Source organism: Suncus etruscus, chromosome 2, assembly GCF_024139225.1.
Source record: "Suncus etruscus isolate mSunEtr1 chromosome 2, mSunEtr1.pri.cur, whole genome shotgun sequence".
In the NCBI taxonomy this organism is placed as follows: domain Eukaryota; kingdom Metazoa; phylum Chordata; class Mammalia; order Eulipotyphla; family Soricidae; genus Suncus; species Suncus etruscus.
This window is the reverse complement of record NC_064849.1, coordinates 128128583-128154574: the sequence shown is the minus strand read 5'-3', so window position 1 is coordinate 128154574 and position 25992 is coordinate 128128583. Positions and strand designations below refer to the sequence as shown.

Below are 25992 nucleotides of genomic sequence, written 5' to 3'. Positions count from 1 at the left end.
ACACACACACACACACACACGCACACACACACACACACACACACACACACACACACACACACACACACCACCCTCTGCCATCTGATTTGGGTAAATATTTCAAAGTTCAAAGTTTTTATAGAATACATTTCATTCATGGGGCCAGAGAGATAGCATGGAGGTAGGACGTTTGCCTTTCATGCAGAATGTTGGTGGTTCAAATCCCGGCATCCCATATGGTCCCCCGAGCCTGCCAGGAGTGATTTCTGAGCATAGAGCCAGGAGTAACCCCTGAGCACTGCCGGGTGTGACCCCCCCCCAAAAAAAAAGAATACATTTCATTCATTAGTTGCCCTCCATAAGTAAAGTTTAATATTAAGTTAATAATAAAACTAAATAATAATAAAACTTAGAGACTGGAACAATAGCTCAATGGTAGGGCATTTGCCTTGCACGTAGCTGACCCAGGATGAATCTGGGATTAATCCCTGGCATCCCATATGATCCCCCAAAGCCAGGAGCAATTTCTGAATGCATAGCCAGGAGTAACCCCTGAGCGCCACCCAGGTGTGGTCCAAAAACAAAAAAATCCTTATTAATAATTAAGTTTCGGGGCGAAAGAGATAGCACGGTGGTAGTGTTTGCCTTGCATGCAGCCAACCCAGGACAGACTGGTTCAAATCCCGGCACCCCATATGGCCCCCGAGCCAGCCAAGAGTATCCCCTGAGTGCCACCAGGTGTGACCCAAAATCAAAACAAAAAAAATTAAGTTTCATATTAAATAATATTGAATCAGATACCCTGAAATATTTCTAACAGTACTTACCTTCTGTGCAGAATCAGAGAAGAGAACACCATTATTTCCAATGATACCTACTGGGTATCCAAATATTCTGGCAAATCCTCAAAAGAAAAAAATTGAAGAAAGATTTATGTATTTCATAGGACTCCAAATCACAAGGAAAAGACATACTCATATATTGTTTTGCTTTGGGGCCAACCCAGTGATGCTCGGATTATGCCTGGCTCTACACTCAGGATTGCATAGTCACGTGTAATGGGGTTTGTCTGGGGTTGGCCGCATGCAAGGCAAATGCCCTACCACTGTGCTATCTCTCTGGCCCCTCTTAAAAGAGTTATGTTGAGAAAGTAAGAAGCTGAAGCAGCAGAGCACAGGCCTTTCACAAGCAAGATCCTGAGTTCCCTCCTTGGTGCCCACAACCACCCACTCCCTACTGCTGTCATCTCACACACACACACACACACACACACACACACACACCATACTGCCACAATGGTCAGTAAAATAAAATATAAAACGGTTCTTTTATGTATCAAGTTATCTATTGCCTGAATGATTGGTTCAGTTAAATGATTGATGTGCTGTGTTATCTACTCATTCACTGTAATATATACTTGAATGCCTACTACTATCAGCCACTAGGAAGATTCTGAAACACATTAAATCAAAGGTACAGAGCCAGTATGACTCGGGTAGAGCTAGCTACTGGCCAGTTTTAGCGGATGAAGGGGGAAATTTTTGTGGTTATGACAGACCCTTGAAACAGAATGAAATAACCCAATATAGGCAATTAAAAAAAAAAAAAAAGCAAAGTCACTCAAGTCAATAGCAACCAAATTTAAAGGAAGAAACCCAATTAAGGGGTCAGAGAGACAGTAGAGGGGTTAAGACAAATGTCTTGCACATGGTTGACCCGGATTTGATCCCAGGACTGCATATATGATCCTCTCAAGACAAGCCAGGAGTGACCTCTGAGTCAAGAGTAAGCTCTGAGCACTATTTAAGCTGCCTGGAGGAATGAGTCCTGCCACTTTCACTTTCCTATCTTTGAATTTTTTTTTCTTTCTCCTTACCAAAAATTTTCTTTAGATCTCACCATTTTCACTACCCTACCTTTATGAAACTGTTTCTACACACACAAGTGCAGAAATAAAAAGAGAAGACTAAAACAAACAAAAACACACCATTAGTGGAAGTATGGGATGCTTGCTGGGAACAGAGGCAGAGGGAGGTCAACACTGGTGGTGGGTATTGCTCTAGTTCACTGTCACGACATACCTTAAATATAACTGTGACAGACTTGTAATTCACATTGTACTCAATAAAAATTAAAAAATAAGGATCTAGGGGCTGGAGCGTTAGCACCGTGGTAGGGCGTTTGCCTTGCATGCAGCTGACCCAGGACAGACCTAGGTTCAATTCCCAGTGTCCCATATGGTCCCCTAATCCCTGAGCACATAGCCAATAGTAAATCCTGAGCATCACCAGGTGTGGCCCCAAAACCAAACCAAACAAACAAATAAATAAATAAGGGGCCAGAGAGATAGCACGGTCATAGAGTGTTTGCCTTGCATGCGGCTGACCCAGAAGGGACCTGATTCGATTCCCAGCATCCCGTGTGGTCCCCCAGTCCGGCAGAGGAAATTTCTGAGTGCAGAGCCAAGAATAACCCCTGAGCCACTAGATGTTGCCCAGAAACCAACCAATCAATCAAGTTTAAAAATAAAAATTTAAAAATAAATAAAAAAAACCCACCCCATTAGCTTGTAAGGGATTGCAGCAAGGGATTATTTTGTCACTCTAAGGAACCTAGCCTAACAAAGGACTCTACCAGTCATTTAAAAGACACATTTAGGGGGCTGGAGAGATAGCATGGAGGTAAGGCATTTGCCTTTCATGCAGAAGGATGGTGGTTCAAATCCCGGCATCCCATTTGGTCCCCTGTGCCTGCCAGGGGCGATTTCTGAGCATAGAGCCAGGAGAAACCCCTGAGCACTGCCAGGTGTGACCCAAAAACATAAATAAATAAATAAATAAATAAATAAATAAATAAATAAATAAATAAAAGACACATTTAGGACTGAGGGACTGAGATCAGGTGCCAAAAAACTTGGAATCTCAGAGCCATAAATATGCTCAAGAGAACAGACACAAGCAAACTTTCTACCAAAGTGAATAGAATGAACCTCTGTCTTCAAGCCTCTGGACAGGCTATCACTAAGACATCAGTGTGTGGTGCTTGATACAAAGCAAGTGCCCAAAAATTGTTGAAGGAAACCTAATGGGTAAGAGAGAATGTAAAACAATTCTAAGTTCAGTCTTAAAAAAGATGTGCCTTTGAGGCACAGTGGTGAGTAGGGAAGAAGTGTAGCAGACTTCAATCCCTAGCACCCCATATGGCCTACTATATCCACCAGGAATGAGCCCTGAGCAGAGTCAGGAATTATCCCTGAATACCACTGGATGTGACCCAAAAGCAAAAACAAACAAAAGAAGCACAAAGATGAGACTTTATTCTTTACTGGAACATTGCACTGACTCAATATTTCTTTATATCATGTTCTATTTGATACCATAAACTGAAACACTAACTGGAAGACACCTTAGATTTCCCTCAGTCTTTTAGACCTAGACCCCAATTTGGCTGTGTGTGCTGAGAGCACTGATTACAGAGGGGTTGCTGGGGCCAGGATTGTTCTACAGGCTCAGGACCTCCACTGAGTTCTGTCCAGGACAGAGAGTGGAGAAGCTGGCACACCTCTTCACATATCAGGTGCGATCCTACAGGTGCACTCTCCTTTGTCCCCTACTGAGACCATGAGACCCAGTCTTCAGTCCTTCCAGGGTTCTCTGGGCACTTTCCATGCTACTCTAGAGTCATCTATGAAGGAAGCATCTTTACCAACTTCCTCTGGAACAAATAGGAGAGTGAATGTCCAGGAAATTGTAGGGTCTGTACATGTACATTTCCTTCAGGAGGAAATCTTGAAGGGCACTGGAGATACCTCATCTCTGAAAAAAAATCTGTTGATTACCCACTGACTTCCTCACCCTGTCAGACCTCACCCTTGGTTTCTCTCATGTTCTCTCTTAACCTCTTACTCATCTCCTCACACTCAGATAACCTAACCTGCCCTCTCTTCCATCTTTTATTTTTTTTTAATTTTGGATCACAAAATGCTCAGGTCTTACTCCTGGCTTTGCACTCAGGAATTACTCCTGATGCTGCTTGGAGACAATTTGGGGTACCAGGGATCAAACTCGAGTTGGCCTTAAGGAAAATATCCTACCACTGTACTATCACTCTGGCCTCTCCTGCCCTCTCTTACCTCTCCTTTCACTCACCTTCCTTGTCCCCAGTCTTATCTGAAACCCAGGCCCCATGAGGAAAATGCTCTGATATTCTAGAGACAAAGATGTATGTCTCCTAGGCAAAATACAGAGCATGGGGCCATAGAGATAGCACAGCGGTAGGGCATTAGACTTGCATGCGGCCCCCCAGGATGGACCTGGGTTCGATTCCCAGCATCCCATATGGTCCCCTGAGCCTGCCAGGATCGATTTTTGAGCGTGGAGCTAGGATTAACCCTGAGTGCCACCAGATATGGCCCAAAAATAAACAAACAAAAAGACAAAAATACAGAGCACACAGAATGGGTGCCAAGGACAACCTGCCCTGCTTTGAGAAACAAGCAGAAACAGTTCTCACTTGTTGGAAACAGCTGCAGGATGACAGCTATTACATCCTGAACTATTTATTCATTGGCAAATCCTGTCTATATATCAAACAAAAAGCCCTTTAACACTTAAAACTCCTAAACACAAAGACATAAATTCTGCTCTCTGAGTTCTTCTCCTGCTCGTAATTCAGATCTAAATCCTTCAGTCTCAGTGTACATTAGCAATGGAGATTTTTCCCTTGGCTGTTTTTTCCACTTAGTTATAATTTTTCAGATTAACTATCAGTTTTTGGTTTGGGATTTTGGGTTTTAGGGGGGGTTTCTATGTTTTGTTTTGTTGTTTTTAGTGCCACACAATGCAGTACTCAGGGCTTACTCCTGGTTTGGCACTCAGGGATCATTCCTGGTAGGCTCAAAGACCAAATGGGATGTGAGAGATTCAACTCAAGCCAGCTACATGCAAGGCAAGTACCCTACCCGCTATACTATCACTTTAGCTCCTTTGACTAGCACATTTTTGAGTCTTTATAAATCTGACTTGAAATTCAAGAAATTTGTTCTGCCATTTGTCCAAAGGAGATCATTATGGGTCTGGTATCTGTATCTGACACACTATTACATCAGACCTACACAATAGACATGAGGTTTAACTAATTCTACTTTGCTCTGAGACATTAAATATAAAAAACAAAACAAAACAAAAAAAAAAAAACTTCCTGAGTGAATTAGAGAGCAAAGAGCCAAGGAGACAGTGCTAAATCTTTCAGCAAAAATTATGGTTATACAGAAATACAGAAAGAGTGACAAATATTTCTACAGTGGTCAAATCTTTTTTATACAGCTAATGCCAGCAAGCCACAGACAAAAGTCTCCTTCACAACAAAGAGTCAACATTTTAAACTCAGTAGATTCATGAAGCTATTCAACTACAAATGATCTTTATTCAGAACTGTTCCTTCTGAATACTGACTCATAGCTGTACCACTCTCAGTAGCAAAGCTTGAGCTGGGAAGACAAGTAATAGGTAATAGTAATATAGTAATAGTATATAATAGTAAGAGTAATAGGTAGGGCATTTGCCTTGCATGGTTTGAACCCCAGAATCCTGTAAGGTCCTCTGAGCCTGCCAGGAGTAATTCCTGAATGCAGAGTCAGGAATAACACCTGAACACTTACAGGCATGACCCAACAAAAACAAAGAAGATAAAAAAGAAAGTTATTTTGTGTCAAGTGCATAAAAACCTCAAGATAGGGGCCGGGCGGTGGCGCTCGAGGTAAGGTGCCTGCCTTACCTGCGCTAGCCTAGGAGACGGACCGCGGTTCGATCCCCCGGCGCCCCATATGGTCCCCCAAGCCAGGAGCGACTTCTGAGCGCATAGCCAGGAGTAACCCCTGAGCGTCACCGGGTGTGGCCCAAAAACCAAAAAAAAAAAAAAAAAAAAAAAAAAAAACCTCAAGATAAAGGACCATTTTCTCTTCAAAGCAACAGAAAATGTTCAAATTTTCTATTTGTGGGGCCAGAGCAGTGATACATAGCAATAAGGTGTCTGCCTTGCCTGCTCAAGCCTAGGACGATCCACGGTTTGATCCCCTGGCGTCCCATATGGTCCCCCAAACCAGGAGCAATTTCTGAGCACCTAGCCTGGAGTAACCCCTAAGCATCACCAGATGTGGCTGAAAAAAAATTTTTTTTTTCTATTTGTCACTTTAATACCTGTAACTAATGTTTCTCCATATAAGGCCTTGAATTCATTGAATCTGCTTCCATCCACAATTCTAGCAATGACCTAAAAGAAAAGATTAAAATTAAAAAGATTCCCATGAGAAATTACATTAATTTTAAAAAGAACTTTTGTTATCACTGTTATTTATAAGGAAAATGAATTCAGAGTGAATTTGTATCTTTCACAAAATTTCATCTCCAACATAACCTCTTCTCACCTGAATTTCACTTGACATGCCTGGTTTGAGGCTCTGAAAACACACAGGGTTCTGATTTTACACTTCACTGTAAAAGCAACAGCGCCATGTGGCACAGAAAAGCAGTGAAAGACTAATGGACCGGCTGCAAGACTCAGAACACAGAGGTGCACAAATGCATGGTCTGAAAGTCAGACGAGCAATGGAATGCAGGAAAAAAGGCTGCAACTCCAAGGCCATGGGTTCAAAGCCCAGAACACAGCTCTGAAAGACGTCCTGGATCTGGATCTATTAATGAACCCCTCTGAATATCAGTTCTCACTTCTGGGAATATTGGACACAGCAAAGACATTGAGATGAATAAGACATAAGCAAAGACATTGAGATGAAGCAACACACACCAGGAGCAGGTGAAGAACCAACTGGACCTCCAGTCGTCCCACTAAGAAACCAGTCGCATGCTGGTAAGTCTGATTCATCCTTTTTCAGAAGAATAAGATAATAAAAAGGTGCTGATTCAAGTCTACCATGTTGCCAGACACTATTATAAGAGTTAGGGTCTTTGGACTTTCTGAGGAATTTTTAAAGAATAGTGCAATGACAGTCAAAAACTGGTTAGGGTATGTGGGTAACCAATGCAACCTGTATTCAACCCCACCATTGCCTGGATGCAGGGGTTCAGCCTGGGAGGGCACCAAGCACCACTGCAGTAGCTCAACTACCACTGGATGAAGAGGTTCAGTATGGAAAGGCACCAAGCACCACTGCAGTGGCTCGGGTATCCCCAGCACTGCACAACCCCGGCAGTACCATTTCCTCTGCCCTGCCATTGAATGGTCCCAGTTGGCCAAAAAGTGCCAGTGAAGCCCTTGCCTTCTAGCACTGCTCAAGAGGCCCTCAAAAATGAATGGGGAAATGAAAAAAACATTTTAACTGAAAAAAAGTAGAATAAAAAAACTCATGTGGGGCTGGGGTAGCACAGCAGATAGGATGCTTGCCTTGCACACAAATTACCAGAGTTTAATCTCCAGCATCCCTTATGATCCCCTGAGGACCACCAAAAATGATTGCTGAGCATAGAGACAGGAATAAGACCTGAATACCACACATAGTGTGGCCCCAAAACAAAATAAAAATTCATGTGTAAAAATATACACACACATCAGAACTCAGGTACTGGTTGGTGTAAGAAAACACAGAACTAAATATCCAAGCCAGAGTCAATAACAATGAAATCATGAGACTTAAACTTTAACAACCAGACTTAAAAAGGTACTGTAAATGTAATCAGAAAGTTGAAAAAATAAAATTTATAAATATAAATTAGACAAATTCCTATGGGAGAAAATATTTATCTACAGTTTCTCAACTACATAAAAATGTTTACCTACAAAATAAGTAAACACACCAAAATATAAGCTTTCTCTGGATAAAATGTCAAGCAATTTTGTATTTTGGATTTTGGCCACGCCTGTTGTGCTCAGGGCTTACTCCTGGCTCTGCACTGAGAACCACTTCTGGTGGTGCTTGGGGACCATAATTTTATAGTTTTTGTATGTTCTATATTTTGTTTACAATTAGCATGTAGTATTATAATCAAGTGGAAAAGTAAATAAAAATAATTGAGAATTTCTAGCCTATAACCTAATATTAGATAATTTCCCAATTTTCAAACTTGCTGTTTAGATATGGGGCTGGAGAAATACAGAGACTACATGCTATATGCAAACAATGCAAACTGCCAGGCAGAAGTCTGTAACCATAGCAACACCTGTATCTGATCATAAGTCTCATCTGTCCTAATGTCACAATGATCTAAAAGTGTTTATTTATCCCTTTCACCAGCTTACTGATATTTTATCCATTTCCCAAACTAAGAGCACTGGAAAAAAAGAAATAGCTGAAAATTAGGACATTCTTCTGGAAGTTCCCAGAAAATCAGAGCATCCTTGATGAACAAACCCAACTCTATTGTTTTGCAAGCAAACTTTTCCTATAATCAACAGCTCCCCCACCCTGTCTGCCTTTCAACTTTTCCTGTGCCCCTTCCCACCTATACATAAAGCCATATTCCCTTTATCCACAGGAGTCCCTCAGCAGGAGCTTAGCTAACCAGATGCCAGCAGGGAAAATGAAGCCCAGAAAATACAGCACAGAGACACTCAAAGTATAACCAATACACCCACCTCTCGGACATCAAAGTTCCTCTTCAGGTTAGCTCCCACGATGCCATACAACTCGTCAGCAGGAAATAAGGGCTCTTCAGAAGGCTCCACAGTGATCTGCAGAAAGAGAAAACCCACACTGACTGGTTCAAAGCACCACAAGCTACCATACTTTTTAATAATATATGAGCAAACAGGTGCTACTTACATCCAGCTTCTTCTGATAATTTAGATTCCTCACAATCTTTCTAGTTAAGTGAAGGGCGTGGTTATCGTCCGTGGCATAGTAGTCAGTGACACCAGACTTCCTACAGAATAAAGCACACTGGAACAATCAAATACGGGTAATGGAAATATCTGAAAGACCAAATATCTTCTCCCATCTAAGACTGACAGGATTCTTCTTTCCAAAACAAATAAGTATGTCTCACTTTGTAGGGGAATCAGAGGGTCCAGGGGCCACTCACTTCCAGCAATAACTTGGTTCAGCTGTGCTGGTCTCAAAGGTTCAATACTTGAGCCTAGTGGATGCAGGATCAGTGACTGAACTCCCTCCAGGCCTATGAACACCAGGTATGTATTCCAGCTGTGTGAGCTATCTAAGCTCCAACTAACTTGATCCTTCTGATGTTGCTGGCCAAGCAGTGCTATCCCTGCTTTACAAACAGGAAAGGCACAATCACCTGTAGCTGCATAAGAAACCGCACTTCCAGGCCAGAGAGATTAATAGAACAGTTAGGGTGCTTGCCTTACATGCGGTAGAATTGGATTTGATCTCCAGCATTCCATATGGCCCCCCCAAGCACTGCCAGGAGTAATTCCTGAGACAGACCCAGGAATATTTCCTGAGACATGCCAGGTATGCCACCCCCCAAAAAAAAAAATAATCCACAGTTTCTATCTCAATATCATTTTTCTATGACCATGGGTCTCACTGCTGAGAACTTCTAGCTTCTAACTTCTAACTTCATGCTCCTCAAATAAACTGCAAGGGGTAAAAGCCAAGTTAAACTTCTATGAAATAGTCAAGCATAGCAAAATGCTTGCACCTAACTGAACCTCTGACAAAAATGCCAGCCATAGCTCTCACTTCTAATAAATTTGCAGAGGACCATCAAAAACAATTACTCCCCAAGAGGAAGCTGTCAGAGTAACACACACAAAAGCACGAAGACACTCTCCTCTGCTCCCTGGAGAATAGGGGGCACTGATAGAGTGATGCAGTGATTAGGACCAAGGCAGTGCCTATTTCAAGTTCAGTGTGAATGAAATATGGGCTTGCTTTCAGATGAAACTGTGTTGATTTCCTAATATTGTAAATGTATGTTGTATATGTATATGCATATTCTAAAGTATATGCCTGAGAGGAAAGTCATGTTTATTCTATGAGGAATCTCAATTTTGATATTTAGGAGGAAATCCCAGTCTTTGGAAGTTTTTCTGAAAGCTGGTTTCTCACTGAACCTATCTCTTCCTCTAGACTGAATTTTCCTACATAAGAGTAATGATCGTGTTTGCCCCCCTTTCTGGCCCTCCAGTGCTCTAAACTGATCCTTTTATTCCTTTCACTTAAGTTATGACTGACCTTCTCTTAACGCTTCATACACCATAAAGCTATAACTGCTAATCCTGGCAATACGGTAGTAATTCCTTAAGTCAACAGAAGCTGAAGGAACTACTTCCAAGTCAATAAGTATTGAAAATAAAGCTTTTATTTGTACTTTTATTTTCTTTTATATGTACCATGAATATGTAGTACATATATATAACTGAATTCTACATAGCTGTAAGGAATGATGCAATCATGCAATTTGAAGCTGGAAGATATTATACTGAATGAAGTAAGCCAGAAGAAGAAGGATAAATACAGAAAGATATCACTTATATGTGGTATTTAGAATAACTGCACAAAGAAATGCAATGGTCTAAATGTGGGTTGTCTCAAATATTGTTGGTCCCAGACTATAGTGAGGAGAAGGAAAGTAAATGAGTGGAAGAGGAGAAATACAGATATGAAAGGATGGGGGGGGGCCAGGGTCCAAGAGGTCTCAGGTGCATTGGTGGAGGAAATAAAAGTACAAACAAAAGTTTGTATTTGACTACTCATAGAAGCATAAATATGTACTGCTTTTTTTGTTCTTTTTCGTTTGTTTGTTTTTTGAGCCACACCTGGCAGTATTTGGGGGTTACTCCTGGCTGTGTGCTCAGAAATTGCTCATGGAGCCTGAGTGATAACATAGTGGTAGGGCAATTTGCCTTGCATATGCTGCTGGGACAGATACAGATTTGTTCTCTGAAATTCCATAGGTCCCCTGAGCCTGCCAGGAGCAATTTCTGAGTGCAGAGCCAGTAGCCAGTAGTAATTCCTGAGTGTCACCGGGTATGGCCCAAAAACTAAAAAAAAAAAAAAAAAAAATTGCTCTTGGCAGGCTTCGGGGATCATATGGGATGTCAGGGAACGAACCTGGGTCTATCCCAGTCACCTGCAAGATAAATGCCCCACTGTTTGCCCCCTGAAAGCATAAATATGTACTTCTAAAGAGAGGAGAGAGACAGAGAGAGACAGAGAAAGAACTTAAGCACTTATCAAAGACCAGGTATAGAGTCACAAACAAATCTAAGCCCAGACACAATCCCACAACCTTCGTGGTCAACAGTCTCTGCTGCCACCCAGTGCCCACGTGGCCTGACATGCCATTGCCAAAGATGCCTAACGAGCTTCCCCAAACTGTGCTTTGGTTTTAAATGGACCAATCTAACTCTGATCTAGTGACACCAAACACCCCACCCACAGGCCCCATTAAGGCCAGGGCATCACTCTCTGCCCTCTCCAGGAGATCACTTCAGGCATAGCCTGTGTTTTCTCTAGAATCTGTTGATAATAAAACCCACTAGTTCACTTTCTCTTATGTCCAGCACTACTGAAGCCAGGGCAGCCAGGTGTGGCTCAAAATTTAAAATAAAAGGGGGCGGAGAGATAACATGGAGGTAGGGCATTTGCCTTGCACTCAGAAGGACGGTGGTTCAAATCCTGGCATCCCATATGGTCCCCTGAGCCTGCCAGGAGCTATTTCTGAGCCTAGAGCCAGGAGTAACCCCTGAGCGCTGCCATGTGTGACCCAAAAACCAAAAAAAAAAAAAAAAAAAAAAAATTAAAATAAGAAAACTTAAATTCATTCCAGGACTATCATTAGAGCCATATTACAACAGGTAGGGTACTTGTTTCACACACAGCTGACCTTGGTTAGAACCCTGTCACCCCATAAATTTCCTGCCACTCCATCTCCCAAATCTGCCAAGAGTAATCTCTGGGTATAGAGTCAGGAGTAAGCCCTGAGGTCTGCCAGCAGTAGCCCAAAAGAACAAAAAAATAAAGAATCCATTTCTCTTGTGATCTGTTTCAAGCCACAGTTCATCTGAAGACATTCAGTAACCCAGTAATGTTACAGTGATGGAGCCCTGATACGTGCAGCCTCAGGTCTGACCCCTTCTCTGGCTCTCACACTACTGATCACATATTTCTTCTCTTTTCTAATTTTTTGTTTTGTTTTGTTTTGTTTTTGGGCCACACCTGGTGATGCTCAGGGGTTACTCCTGGCTATGCGCTCAGAAATCACTCCTGGCTTGGGGACCATATGGGACACCAGGAGATGGAACCATGGTTCGTCCTAGGCTAGCGCGGGCAAGGCTGATACCTTACTGCTTGCACCACCGCTCCAGCCCCTCTTTTCTATTTTTGAAGGGGAAAAATATTAATCTCCTGCCTCGCTGGCTGGACCACTTTTCCAAACATGAGCAATTCCAGGGATGCTGAAATGATCCAGAGGGCAGTTGTAGCCTCCTGTGCAATGGGTCTATTTCACAGGAATGAATGTCTATTCATTTCAAGGTAGATTTCTGGGGGGTTTGCTGAGTTTTTTTTTTTCCTTTTCAGAAAAGGAAGCAGTAGGTCAAGTGATTTTGGGACCTCTGGTCTAAAGATGAGCTCTTGAAGGCAAAGGTGGTTCCCAGTCTCCTGTACCAGATACTCAGAACACAGCTGGCACATAACAGGCATTGGTGGGAGCGTGTCAGACAAATAAAACTCACTCCCAAGTCTCAAATGTTAACAGAAAAGCTGCTGCTCCAGCTTGAAAATTCATTACTAGAGTTTTGACAGTTGAACCCTAAAATAGCCACATGGCAGAACAACAAAACTGTGGTTTGAGCTGGCAAGTTTGCAACTTGGAAAACAGCCATTTCAAACTTCTTTCGGGGGGGGGGGGGGGGGAAAGCAGCCCTGAGGATAAACAATCACTTCTGTTTCACCTGCAGTGAAGGTCAGCACCTCCTAGGTCCTCTGCAGACACCTCTTCTCCAGTTGCGGCTTTAACCTATGACCAGAAGCACAAATGTGGACAGTGAAACCAACCCATGAGACAGACAAATGCTCTCTGAACCTTAGCGTCTCCTAGTGCACTGTCCCTAGCACTGCTCATCCTTGGAGCCAGGAACAATGTGTGTCCTCATTCTCCTGCATCAAGCAAACTTAGATCAAAGTCTCTGTAGTCCACAGAAGGAAAATCAAAACTCAAGTCACAAAGCAACATGTCCATACACCAAGGGAAAAAACTGGAGCCTGTTTTGAATCCAGGCACTATGTGCCTGCACACCCAATGCTCCTTCCCCTGGAACAGCTGTTGTGAAGTATCTCTGTGTATTGTCCCCATTGCTAGGCTCCTTCTCACCCACCCACTGCATCCCTTATTCTTTTTTTTTTTTTTTTTTTTTTGGTTTTTTGGGCCACACCCATTTGATGCTCAAGGGTTACTCCTGGCTAAGCGCTCAGAAACTACCCCTGGCTTGGGGGGACCATATGGGACGCCAGGGGATAGAACCATGGTCCTTCCTTGGCTAGCACTTGCAAGGCAGACACCTTACCTCTAGCGCTACCTCGCCGGCCCCACATCCCTTATCCTTAATCCCGACCCCAAGTGACTTTCCCTCAACTGCCCAAGCCATGTTATCATCAACTGTCTACCCATAGTATTAACTGAGCAAGCTTGAGCATCTGTGGTTCAAAGGTTCACTTAAGCTTCATGTGACACTTGATAAACTGTGTTTCTTTTTTTTTTTTTTTTTGATAGACTGTGTTTCAATGTTTTCCCCCCCATGGTTCTTTGTCATTTCCATTTATTTATTTATCTATTTATTTATCTATCTATTTATTTATTTATGGTTTGGGGGCCACACCCACCAGCGCTCAGGGGTTCCTCCTGGCTCTGTGCTCAGAAATCACTCCTGGCAGGCTCGGGGGACCACATGGGATGCCGGAATTTGAACCGCCATCCTTCTGCATGCAAGGCAAACGCCCTACCTCCATGCCATCTCTCCAGTCCCTGTCACTTCCTTTATTTATACAGGGAGCTTCTTTTTTTTGGGAGGGGGGTCCACACCCGGCAGCGCTCAGGGGTTACTCCTGACTCTATGCTCAGAAATCACCCCTGACAGGCACGGGGGACCATATGGGATACCGGGATTTGAACCACTGTCCTTCTGCATGGAAGGCAAACGTCTTACCTCCATGCTATCTCGCTGACCCTACAGGAAGCTTTTTAATGGCAAGAATGGATTTATTCATTTGAACACTCCATAAATGTACTGAGGGGTATTTTATTTTGGTTGTTTTCTGATTTTGTTTATTTTTGTCTGTGCCCAAAAATTCCAATTATCAGGGGCTAAAATGATAGTACAATGGGTAGGCATTTGCCTTGTATGCTGCTGACCTGGGATCAATCCCCAGCATCCTATATGGTCCTCTGAGCCTGCCAGGAGTGACCCCTGAGCACTGCAGATAAGGCCCCAAAACAAACAAGAAAATTCCAGTTAACTATCAGAAATAACCTCTTAAAATTGGTTCAATACTTTCAGTGAGGGAGCTGGAAATTTCTAAGACTACCTACATCAAAAATTCTGTTGAACCTGGCCAAAAAGAAAGAAACATTATATAATGAATTAATTATGACTTAATTATAGTCTGCGAAAATCTAATAGGAAGAAGAAAGGAAAATCATTTAGGGGTACATGCAACTGAAACCCTTAGGAATTACTTATTGATTCATACCTCTTTGGGTTGATTAATTTGATTTTTTTCTTCAAATAAGACTTTCCTTAGAATAATGAACAGTGACCTAAAAATACACCTAAAAATAGCTTATTATTCACTAGATCAAAAGCTCTGTCTTAAATATCATTTCACAGGGAGAGATATGAAAAATGTCACATCCAATTTACTCTAAGAACTGAATTCCTGGTTCTCCTTTACCCAAAAACTTTACTTTAAAACAATATTCAGTCCAGACAATAACAAATTACCAGTGTTGCCAGTATATCCAAGGTGTTTTAAAATAAATAGCAGAGAAGCTATATTTATTTTCAGGGGTCTGACTGCTATCAACTGAAAAAAATAATGATTTGTCATCGGTGAATATTTCAACACCCACAACAAGTTTGATCTTATGATACGTGTAAAGATAAAAGTCAAAGAAAGCAAATTAAGACAGCTCATTCTACTAAATAATGAGTTCAAAAGATAAAAGAGAACAAAAGTTCCTTCAAAAACTTGTCTTATTACTATGCATTTTTCCAAACTTTAAATTAGAGCAACTCAATATCGCATGATGCATAAAACCACAAAGGTTTTTCTCTTAACTTTCAGTAAAACAATAGAATTCTCATGCAGCTGCTTTTCTCTATCTACAAACATGATCTTTCAGTGGTAGGCTGAAGGAAAACCCAAATTAATCAACCCAAAGAAGTATGAACCAGTAAGTATCATCTTCCAGTGATAGGGAATCCAAAGACCATAACCAGACCTCAAATTGTTGCATGACAGAGAAGATAATGTTGTTTTTATGAAAACATTCAGCAGGATTCCATTATTAGGATTATGGTTTACAGTCCCCAAAAGACATTCTCAAAGTGCAGTAATTTGTTTACTCATTTTCTAATGAAAAATAAACAAGAACTCACCATGAAATCACATTTAACTACAAAAAGTAAATTTGGGATAAATTGTCCTCTCATTAGCCAAAGCTAGTTAAAATATGTGGCTAAAGAAATCATTAATAGTCCCAATGCTTTCCAACTGATCCCTGAAACTTTTATCATATTGCAATGGTAAATTTTTAGGCTTATGTCATCTTCAATAATAGTTATTTAAGTTAACACAATTATTTGGAAAACATTGATTTTAGGTTCAAGCATAATGTCTTTATAACTTTTTTTTTTTTTGGTTTTGGGGCCACATCTGGTGGTGCTCAGGGGTTACTCCTGGCTCTGCACTCAGAAATCACTCCTGGTGGGTTCGGGGAACCATATGGGATGTCAAGGATCGAATGCAGGTCCATCCCAGGGAGGCCGCATGCAAGGCAAAAGCCCTACACCTTTGCTCCGGCCCCAACATAATATTTTAAATAAAATTTGTTTTAATATTCAAAAAGCAAAGGATATTCTGTTGAAGTTATAAAAAGAAAAGGGAGGGAAGGAGGAAAGGCAAATGAAAGGGAAAAGAGAAAAGAAGGAAGAGGAGGTGGGATGGGAGAGGAAAGACGCACGCAAGAAAGAGCCCTTCCACTCCAGGTATTGATTTTAAAAATGAGTTTGGGAAAGCTCACAGGCCTGGAAAAGCAAACATTTCTCTCCAGAAAACAAAAAGCCTATTTTGGGCTGGAAAGATAGCATGGAGGTAAAGTGTTTGCCTTGCATGCAGAAGGGCAGTGGTTCGAATCCCAGTATTCCATATGGTCCACTGAGCCTGCCAGGAGCGATTTCTGAGCATAGAAGCAGGAGTTACTATCCTGAGCACTGCTGGGAGTGACCCAAAAACAAAAACAAGACAATCCTATTTTGACAACATCTGCAATGTCCTCTGTGCAATCCAAAATTCCTAGACTTACAAAGAAGCAGGAGGATACCAACCATACAGAAAACATTAATTTGCTAGAAAATGGGGACAGAGCAGTGGCACAAGTGGTAGGGCATTTGCCTTGCTTGCACTAACCTAGGACAGACTGCAGTTCAATCCCCCTGATGTCTCATATGGTCCCCCAATCCAGGAGCAATTTCTGAGTGCATAGCCAGGAGTAACCCCTGAGCATCACCCTGTGTGGCCCAAAAAGCTAAAAAAAAAAAAGCTAGAAAATGACCAGGAAATGGCTCAGATAATGAGTTTAAAATTCAGAGTTATGTCAGCAATTATTACAAAGATGATTAAAGATTTGATGGAAGATCTGGGCTTAATGTTTGAAGAGATGAAGGAATCGCTTTTGGATGAAGTAGATAAAATTTCAGGAATGAATGTAATGTCTGAAGTGAAAAATTCCAAAAAAATTAGTACAAGAAAAAAATTACAACAAAGAAAGCATTTAGTCTCATGGAATTGAGGGCTGGTAGAGAAAATAGGCAATAACTCTAAAAGTAAAGCAATCTTGAGAAGCAGGATCGGAGAGATAGCATGGAGGTAAGGTGTTTGCTTTGCATGCAAAAGGATGGTGGTTCAAATCCCGGCATCCCATGTGGTCCCGCGAGCCTGCCAGGAGCGATTTCTGAGCATAGAGCCAGGACTAATCCCTGAGCACTGTTGGGTATGACCCAAAAACTTAAAAAAAAAAAAAAAAAAAAAAAAGCTGAGAAGCATAGAATTTACCAAGACAAGGAATGGTTCAAGAATACACCAGAAAATGTCAAGATCATAAAAATGAATGCAAGAAGCTATGAGCGAGAAAGATTGCAACATGTTCAATAAAGTTATAGAAGAAAGCAGAGAGATTAGAGAGGATGGACTGGTCAAAGAAATGAGAGAGAAAAAAATCTTCATAATTTCACAAATAAAGGAAAAAAATTCCAAAAGCCTTCGAAGAAGAAAATGAATTGACCAATGTAGGGGCAGTGTTCCAGTTGGCAGCCAACCTTTCATCAGCAACACTTGATATTAGCAAGCAATGGAAGCTTGTCTTGAACCTTCTAAGGAAAAATGGTTTTGTTCCAGAGTTTGTCTGCCAATTTAAATTAGCTTTAAACGTGATGGTGAAATGAGTATCTTCTCTGAACTGCAAAGCCTCAGCAAATTTGAAAGCCAAAAGCCTTTTATGAGAGAACTGCTGAAAGGACTCCTAGAGAGGAAGAAAGAAAAGCGAGGAAGAAGATACAGGTTTCAAGAAAAAAATGGATCAAACTATAACAGACTCCAAGTGTCAAATTGGGGGAACCCACCAATGATGGCTTGAACTTTCTATTTATTAAAGAGGTGAAGGCTGCTAAGTCAAGAGAGAGCAGGAGTCTTCTGTTGGGAAGGAGAAAGGAGATTCAGAGAAGATAGAGACCTTAGAGCTAGAGGACTCAAAACTGAAGCAGGTAAGAAGCAGCCTTGGAATTTGAGGAGGAAGGAGATGACCTCAGTTCTGGGGGTGGAAGAAGAAAGCTTAGAGTTAGAGGAGGAGGAAGTAGAGGAGGATGTGGAAGAGGGGAATGAAGAGGTCTCTGAGTTGGAGGAGGAGGAAGAAGTATCAGTATTTGATGAATACTATTTGATGACTCTAGTCATCATGATCACACTGTAGTAGATTCAGAGTCTGGAGCTGAGACAGTCACGGGGAGACAGCTGGGCACAGCAGTCAGAGAAATGGGGCACTCTCTTCAACTCCTGCTTTCACCTCTGGCTTTTCATTAGTAGAGATTAGTTATGATGAGCAGAAGAGGCACTCTTGGTCTGATGAGTGTATTGCATCTGAAATCATGAACTGCTCAAACAACACTAAGGAAAAAGAAAATCAAAACCTTACAAAGAACGCTGACTCAATGCAAGAAACAAAAGACCTTGGAAGCATTATTAGGATCTTCCAAGAGCTACAAAAAGGAATTGGAAATATTAAATTTTATCACCCAGAAGTTTTGCAAATAAGAACTCTATAAATGCTAAGGGGAACAGATATTTTTGAGGGACTGGAGAGACAGCATGGAGGTAAGGCATTTGCCTTGCATGCAGAAGGTCAGTGATTCGAATCCCGGCATCCCACATGGTCCCCAGAGCCTGCCAGGAGTGATTTCTGAGCACAGAGCCAGGAGTAACCCCTGAGCACTGCTGGGTCTGACCCAAAAACCAAAAAATAAAAAAAGAATAGACATTTTTGAATTGAGAATGAATAATCTAAAAGAATGATTAGATTGAAGATAAATCCAGGAACTCATGGCTGTAATACAAATGGCCAAGCACATCATCAATGATGTAAAGCTAAGAAACATCCAGGCTAAATCCAGAAGTACCAATATTTGTTTGATTGGAATTCCAGAAAATTATAAAAATATGGAGCAAAAGATATAATCAAGGAAATAATCAAAAATATTTCCCAGAACTCAAGAAAAATTCCATTCTTGAGATTGTTAGTGCCTATCGAATTCCTAGTAAATTTGATGCAAACAGACTCACCCCAAGACACATCTTAATGACGTTTTGAAATTCTCATGACAAAGACAAAATCTTATAGCTTTCCAGAGAGAGAAAAATTTATAGAGGTATGAGAATCTGGATGATGGCCAATTTATCATTGGGCACTCAGGATGCTAGAAGTAAATGGGCCAACATTATTCTTCTACAGGAAAAGGCTTTAAGCCTAGAATCCTCTACCCCACCAAACATTTAAATCTGAAGGCAAAACAAAGATATTTTTTGATATTGAAGAGTTCAAAGTCTTTATCTTTTGCATCCCCTCCTTAAGAGGATTATTGGAAAATATACTTTAGCAATCCAGAGTGACTAAACACAACACATGTGTTTGTTTCTCTTCTGTACCCATACAAAAAAGGGGAAATTAGAAAAATGCTATACCTCTCTAGAATAATGGACAAATTAAAAGTATATGTACTTAAGGATAAGGGGAAAGTTCATAGATGAAGCAGATGTAGCACAACGGTAGGGTGTTTGCCTTGTATGCGGCCAACCTGGGATGGACCTGGGTTCAGGCCTTACATGCAACCAACCTGGGACAGATCTAGGTTCAATCTCCGACATCCCACATGGTCCCCCGAGCCTGCCAGGAGTGATTTCTGAGTGCAGAGCCAAGAGTAACCTCTGAGCACCACCAGGTGTGGCCCCCAAACCAAAAAAAAAAAAAAAAAAATATATATATATATATATTAAAATTTTAGTGTTAGCCATGTAGCTTATGTAAAAGTAAGTTTTCTAGACAACTGTAGAATCTGTTCATATAACCATAGACTAGAAAATGTTGGGGATTGGGGAATTGACAGAAACACTCAGGTAGTAGCATGATAAGATAAATGGGAAAAAAAGCAAATGGTAAACTCCACAAAATCTTGGTCACTTGTCATGTGAATTCTTAAACTTTTATTAAATCCTTGAATTGCTTTAAAAAAAAGAGAGAAGGAATGAAGAAAGGGAGGGAGGAGGGAAGGAGGGAAGGAGGGAGGAGGGAAGGAGGGAAGGAGGGAAGAAAGGAAGGAAGGAAGGAAGGAAGGAAGGAAGGAAGGAAGGAAGGAAGGAAGGAAGGAAGGAAGGAAGGAAGGAAGGAAGGAAGGAAGGAAGGAAGGGAGGGAGGGAGGGAGGGAGGGAGGGAGGGAGGAAGGGAGGGAGGAAGGGAGGGAGGAAGGGAGGAAGGAAGGGAGGGAGGGAGGAAGGGAGGAAGGAAGGGAGGAAGGGAGGGAGGGAGGGAGGGAGGGAGGAAGGGAAAAAGGGAGGGAGGGAGGAAGGGAGGAAGGAAGGGAAGAAGGGAGGAAGGGAGGGAGGGAGGGAGGGAGGAAGGGAAGGAGGGAGGGAAGGAGGGAGGGAGGGAGGAAGGGAGGGAGGGAGGGAGGAAGAGGGAGGGAGGAAGAGGGAGGGAAGGAGGGAAGAAAGGGAAGGAAGGATTGGCAGGAGGGAAGAGAAGGTAGGAGGGAGGGAAGAAAGGAAGGAAGGGAAGGAGGAAGGGAGAGCTGAAGAGACAGAACAGGGGTTAAAGCACTTGCCTTGAATGCAGCCAACCCCCAATTCAATTCCCAGCACAGTGTACATCCAAACACTGCTGGAAGAGACCCTCACATGAGCACAGAGCCAGGAATATCCCCCAGTTTGAGATGTGACCTCAAAATTTAAAAACTAAGTTTTGATGTCAGAATGGTAAATGTCATCATACACTTACTTTACTCCAAATAATCAAGAGTATGTCCTTACCAAGGGGGGTCCTGCCAAGAAGATGGTGCCCTGCTTGCGTACGATGATGTTTTCATCGGCCATTGAGGGCACGTAAGCTCCTCCAGCCGTGCAGGAGCCCATGACCACTGCGATCTGCAATGGAGCAATCACACACGTGAGTCCAGCCCAAACAGCCACACATTCTGCTGCAACAGCTCTGAAATGTTCTGCACCAGGGCTTGGCCACAGGTCTCTGGATCTCATTTTAAATACTGAGTTCCCAGAATGCTGGAAAGAGTTTCCTAGTGTCTTACACCTAAGCATTTTGAGGGTTTGTGGCTAAAGATTTTTTTTTTTTTTTTTGGTTTTTGGGCCACACCCTGTGACGCTCAGGGGTTACTCCTGGCTATGCGCTCAGAAGTTGCCCCTAGCTTCTTGGGGGATCATATGGGACGCCAGGGGATCGAACCGCGGTCTGTCCTAGGCTAGCACAGGCAAGGCAGGCACCTTACCTCCAGCGCCACCGCCCGGCCCCTAAAGATTTTTTTTTTAACAATCTCCTTGTCAGAGTTAGTCAGAAAACCAATCCAGAGAAGAAACAATCTACCCACAATGTAATAAACTATCAAAAGGGTGATTTTTACCCTTAATCTTAGTAACAAGTCCTCTAAACAATTACTGCTTGCTTCACCAAATAGTAATTTTCCAAAAATTTAATATTACCCTGAGTTTAATATTTACCTTGAACATGAATGTTACTTGCTAACTTACAAAGTCATTAATGGTATAAGTAAAAACTCTTACTCAAAGGAAAATCAACTAAGAACCATTTTTCCCATATGGTCTCCTGAGAACTTTCAAGATAAATTTTTTTAATTATCTCAAAGTTTTTTTAAGTCAATATCTTTATTTAAACATCATGATTACAAACATGCTTGTAGTTGGGTTTCAGGCATAAAAAGAACACCCGCTTCACCAGTGCAACCTTCCCGCCACCAATGCCCCCCATCTCCCTCCTTCCCCACCCTGCCTGATTTCAAGACAGTCATTCTACTTCTCTCACTCATTAACATTGTCATGATAGTTGTTAGTGTCGTTATTTCTCTAACTACACTGACCACTCTTTGTAGTAAGCTTCATATCATAAGCCGGTCCTTCTAGCCCTCATCTTTATTGTCTCTGGGCATTACTATATGTCTTCTATTTTTTCTTAAAACCCATAGATGAGTGAAACTATTCTGTGTCAATCTCTCTCTCTCTTTTTCTCTCTCTCTGACTTATTTACTCAGCACAATAGTTTCCATGTCCACCCATGTATAGGAAAATTTCATGACTTTATTTCTCCTGATGGCTGTATAATATTCCATTGTGTATATGTACAACAGTTTCCTTAGCCATTCATCTGTTGAAGGGCATCTTGGTTGTTTCCAGATTCTGGTTATTGTAAGTAGCGCTGCAATGAATATAGGTGTGCAGAAAGGCATTTTTGTATTGTATTTTTGTGTTCCTAGGGTATATCCCTAGGAGTGGTATAGCTGGATCATATGGGAGCTCAAGTTTTTTGAGGAATCTTTATATTGTTTTCCATAAAGGCTGGACTAGACAGCATTCCCACAATCAGTGAATAAGAGTTCCTTTCTCCCCACATCCCAGCCAGCACTGATTGTTCTTGTTCTTGGTGATGTATGCCAATTTTTGTGGCATGAGAAGGTACCTCATTGCTGTTTTGATTTGCATCTCCCTGATAGTGATGTGGAGCATTTTTCTTGTGCCTTTTGGCCATTTGTATTTCTTTTTATTTGATTGACTGGTTGGTTGGTTGGTTGGTTTCTGGGCCACACCCAGCAGAGCTCAGGGGTCACTCCTGGCTCTGCACTAGGAATCGCCCCTACTGGAGCACTGGTGCAGCTGTAGGGTATTTGCCTTGCACATGGCTCACCTAGGACAGACCGGTTCAATCCCCCCACCACACCCCACCCCTCACCATACCCCCACCCCTGTCCCATATGGTCCCCTGAGCGAGGAGCAATTTCTGAGCACAAAGCCAGGAGTAACCCCTTAGCATCACTGGGTGTGACCCAAAAACGAAAACAAAAAAAGAAGTAGCCCCTGGCAGGCTGGGGGACCACATGGGATGCTGGGAATCAAACCACATCCCTCCCAAGTCAGCAGCATGCAAGGTAAATGTCCTGCCCTACTGCTGTGTTATCTCTCCAGCCCCTGACCATTTGTATTTCTTCTTTGAGGAAGTTCCTTTTCATTTCTTCTCCCCATTTTTTATGAAGTTAAATTTCTTTTCTTTTGTCAGAACCTTGTATATCTTAGATATTAGTCCCGTATCTAATGGGTATTAAGTGAATAGTTTCTCCCATTTTATGGGTGGCCTTTGTATCTTCATCATTATTTCCTTTGAGGTGCAGAAGTTTCTTAGCTTAATATAGTCCAATCTGTTTATCTCTGTTTCCACTTGTTTTCCAAGATAATTTCTAAGTGCAGAACCAAGATTAACCCGAGTACTGCAAGGTGTGGCCCAAAAACAAACAAAAAATTTTACTGGAACACCATGATCTTACAAAGTTATTTATGGTTGGGTTTAAGACATACAATGTTCCAATACTAATCCCTCCCTTTACCAGTGTCCTCGTTCCTCCATCATTGTACCCATTTTCCCTCCCACCCACCAACATGCCTCTGTAACAGGAAGGTTTTTCCCTTTTAGGCACTGTGATTTGCAATAGTTACTGCTGGGGTTTCATGCACATCCTTGACATCTTTCCAGCACCATCTCCTGCTCTAGAGTGGTCACTCCCTCCAGCATTGTCCTACGTTTCTCAAGGACCTACCCCCTACACACTCTGAGCTTCCTATTGGAGATCAGAGAACCATTATTTTCTATTTGTGTGTATATATGTGAAATTATCCATATTAAAACTTTTAAAACGGTGGGCTAAAGCCATAAAATAGTCAAGAGGGTGCTTGCCTTGCAAGCAGCTGACCTGAGTTCAATCCTTAATGCCACATATGGTCCCCTGAGCCTACCAGGAGTGATTCATGAGTACAGAGCCAGGAATAATCCCTGAGCACTGCTAGGGATTATTAATTAATCCCCCTCCAAAAAATTAATTATTAATTAATCCCCCTCCAAAAAAAAACCCCAATTTTAAAATAATCTTACTTAGAAAACAGTATGACACAAATAATAACTAATGTGCATTTGGTTAATTACTCCTGCACAAGGACATAAATATCACAAAAATTAAATTCTATTACCATATGAAAGCTGTTTTGTTTCCAGTATTTCATTGATTTTTTTTTCCTTAATAATGCAAATATATGTTTTGGGGAGAAAACTCAAACGAAAAGTGGGGTCAAAGCAAGAGCACCGTGGTAGGGCATTTGCATTGCCTGCACCAGACCCGGGTTTGAACCCTGGTAGCCCATCTGGCCTCCTGAGTCTGCCTGTCAGGAGTAATTTCTGAGCACAGAGTCAGGAGTACAGGCCACCAGGTGTGGCCCTAAAACAAATAAACTAAAAAGGGGTGGGGGTTAAAATAAGGGCTAATGAGCTGAGCTAAACAGGTGTCATTGGGCTCCATAAAAATAAGAATGTGCAAAACAAGAGAGAATAGCAGCTGTCAGGTATCCAAGTATTTAGGGTGGAGAAGACAGAGAGGGATGATTTTGTCAAAATTTGGAAGGCAAAAATAGGGACAATGATGATGCCATCATGCCATCAGCCAGAAAAGAGATTTGTGACTTTAGCAGAAAGTAAATGCTGGCATATAATGGTCTCTGTCAGTCTGTCAGGACTGTCTGAATCACAGTCCTGAGGCATGTCAGCTGCACTTTCTCATGGTAAGTCCACAGATACACAGCTGACTTGTCTTACATCAATTTACACATCATCAACATAGAAGGAAGATGTGGAAGCAGCTTCTGAAATCACCACCACGAGCAGAGATGGGGGTGGAGAGTATAGGGGATGCACAGCATAAGGTCAGTAAGAGAAGTTAGTCAGGATCTATCTAGATAAAGACAATCAATGTCAGCTCTCCGAAATGTGTCAGAGAAGAGGGATAGACAAAGAATGATGGTACTCACTTGTGGGATATAAAAAAAAGAAATGATAGGGGCCAGAGAGATATCACAGTGGTAGGTCATTTGCCTTGCATGCAGCTGATCCAGGACAGATGGTGGTTCAAATCCCGACATCCCATATGGTCCCCCGTGCCTGGCAGGAGCAATTTCTGAGCATAGAGGCAGGAATAACCCCTGAGCTCTGCCAGGTGTGACCCAAAAACCAAAAAAAGAAAAAAGAAAAAAAAATAATATAGTAATAATATACACAGACAACAGATAAGGGCCATGAAGACCGGACCATGGTAGGAAATTTACCACAAATAGCAGGGAGTGCGTTTAGGGCAGAGAAGGGATCACTGTTACAATGTTGGAAATGATTAATCTGGACAAGAACTAGGTGCTGAAAGAAGATAAAATGATAGGCATGGTACTGAGCGCAGAGCCAGGAATAACCCCTGAACACTGCCTGGTATGGCCCCAAAACAAACAAATAAAAAATAAAGAATTTAAAAGTATAATTTAAAAAATATGTAGCTCAAAAAATAGGAGAAGAGGCCAAAAGGTACAGGGTTGTTAAAGCCACTTGTCTTGCAGCTGGGTTCAATCTCCAGCATGCACAAATAAATGGTCCTTGAGCACTAGCTAGGGTCACTCTTTAGCACAGGGCCAGGAAGAGCCCCTGAGTACTGAGTTGTGGGGTCCTCACCTCACCTCCCTCCCACCCTGACATTGTTTGAGCCAGAAGAAAAGACACCAGGAAGGGTGGCCGTAGAGATAGCACAGAGGTAGGGCGTTTGCCTTGCATGCAGCCAACCCAAGACAGACAGTGGTTCAAATCCCTGCATCCTACATGGTCCCTGGAGCCTGCCAGGAGTAATTTCTGGGCACAAAGGAAGAGTAACTCCTGAGCGCCACCCAGGGGGGAAAAAAGACACCAGGAAGGAACTTTAGGACACTTTTCCTGGGAAAGGTGGCAGAGGTTGAGACTTGTCTCAGAGGTACAGGAGGGTCAGGTGCAGGGAAGCCTGAGCAGAAAGTCAGAGACCTGAATACTGTGCAGGGGCTAAGACCAGGGCACCTTCCAGGACAGTCTGGTCCCCACTGTTAGGTGGGTATCTCATCACAGTGGTCACAACTGGCTGAGGGATATGGATGCCAGGAACTAGAGAAAGAAGCGCCATGTGGTGCAGGTGCAATGG

The 25992-nt window shown here is 42.2% G+C and overlaps 1 protein-coding gene across 1 annotated transcript in view; it reads right to left on the bottom strand.

Moving 5' to 3' along the window:
* MCCC2 (methylcrotonyl-CoA carboxylase subunit 2) overlaps positions 1-25992 on the bottom strand; it is a 60981-nt gene that overhangs the window by 17320 nt on the left and 17669 nt on the right. Inside the window, exons 7-12 of the mRNA XM_049768786.1 lie at positions 20753-20866; positions 12856-12920; positions 8756-8855; positions 8569-8664; positions 6177-6249; positions 807-883 (exon numbers count right to left, since the gene is read on the bottom strand). Coding sequence (XP_049624743.1) covers positions 807-883; positions 6177-6249; positions 8569-8664; positions 8756-8855; positions 12856-12920; positions 20753-20866 — 525 coding nt within the window. The remainder of the gene's footprint in view (positions 1-806; positions 884-6176; positions 6250-8568; positions 8665-8755; positions 8856-12855; positions 12921-20752; positions 20867-25992) is intronic.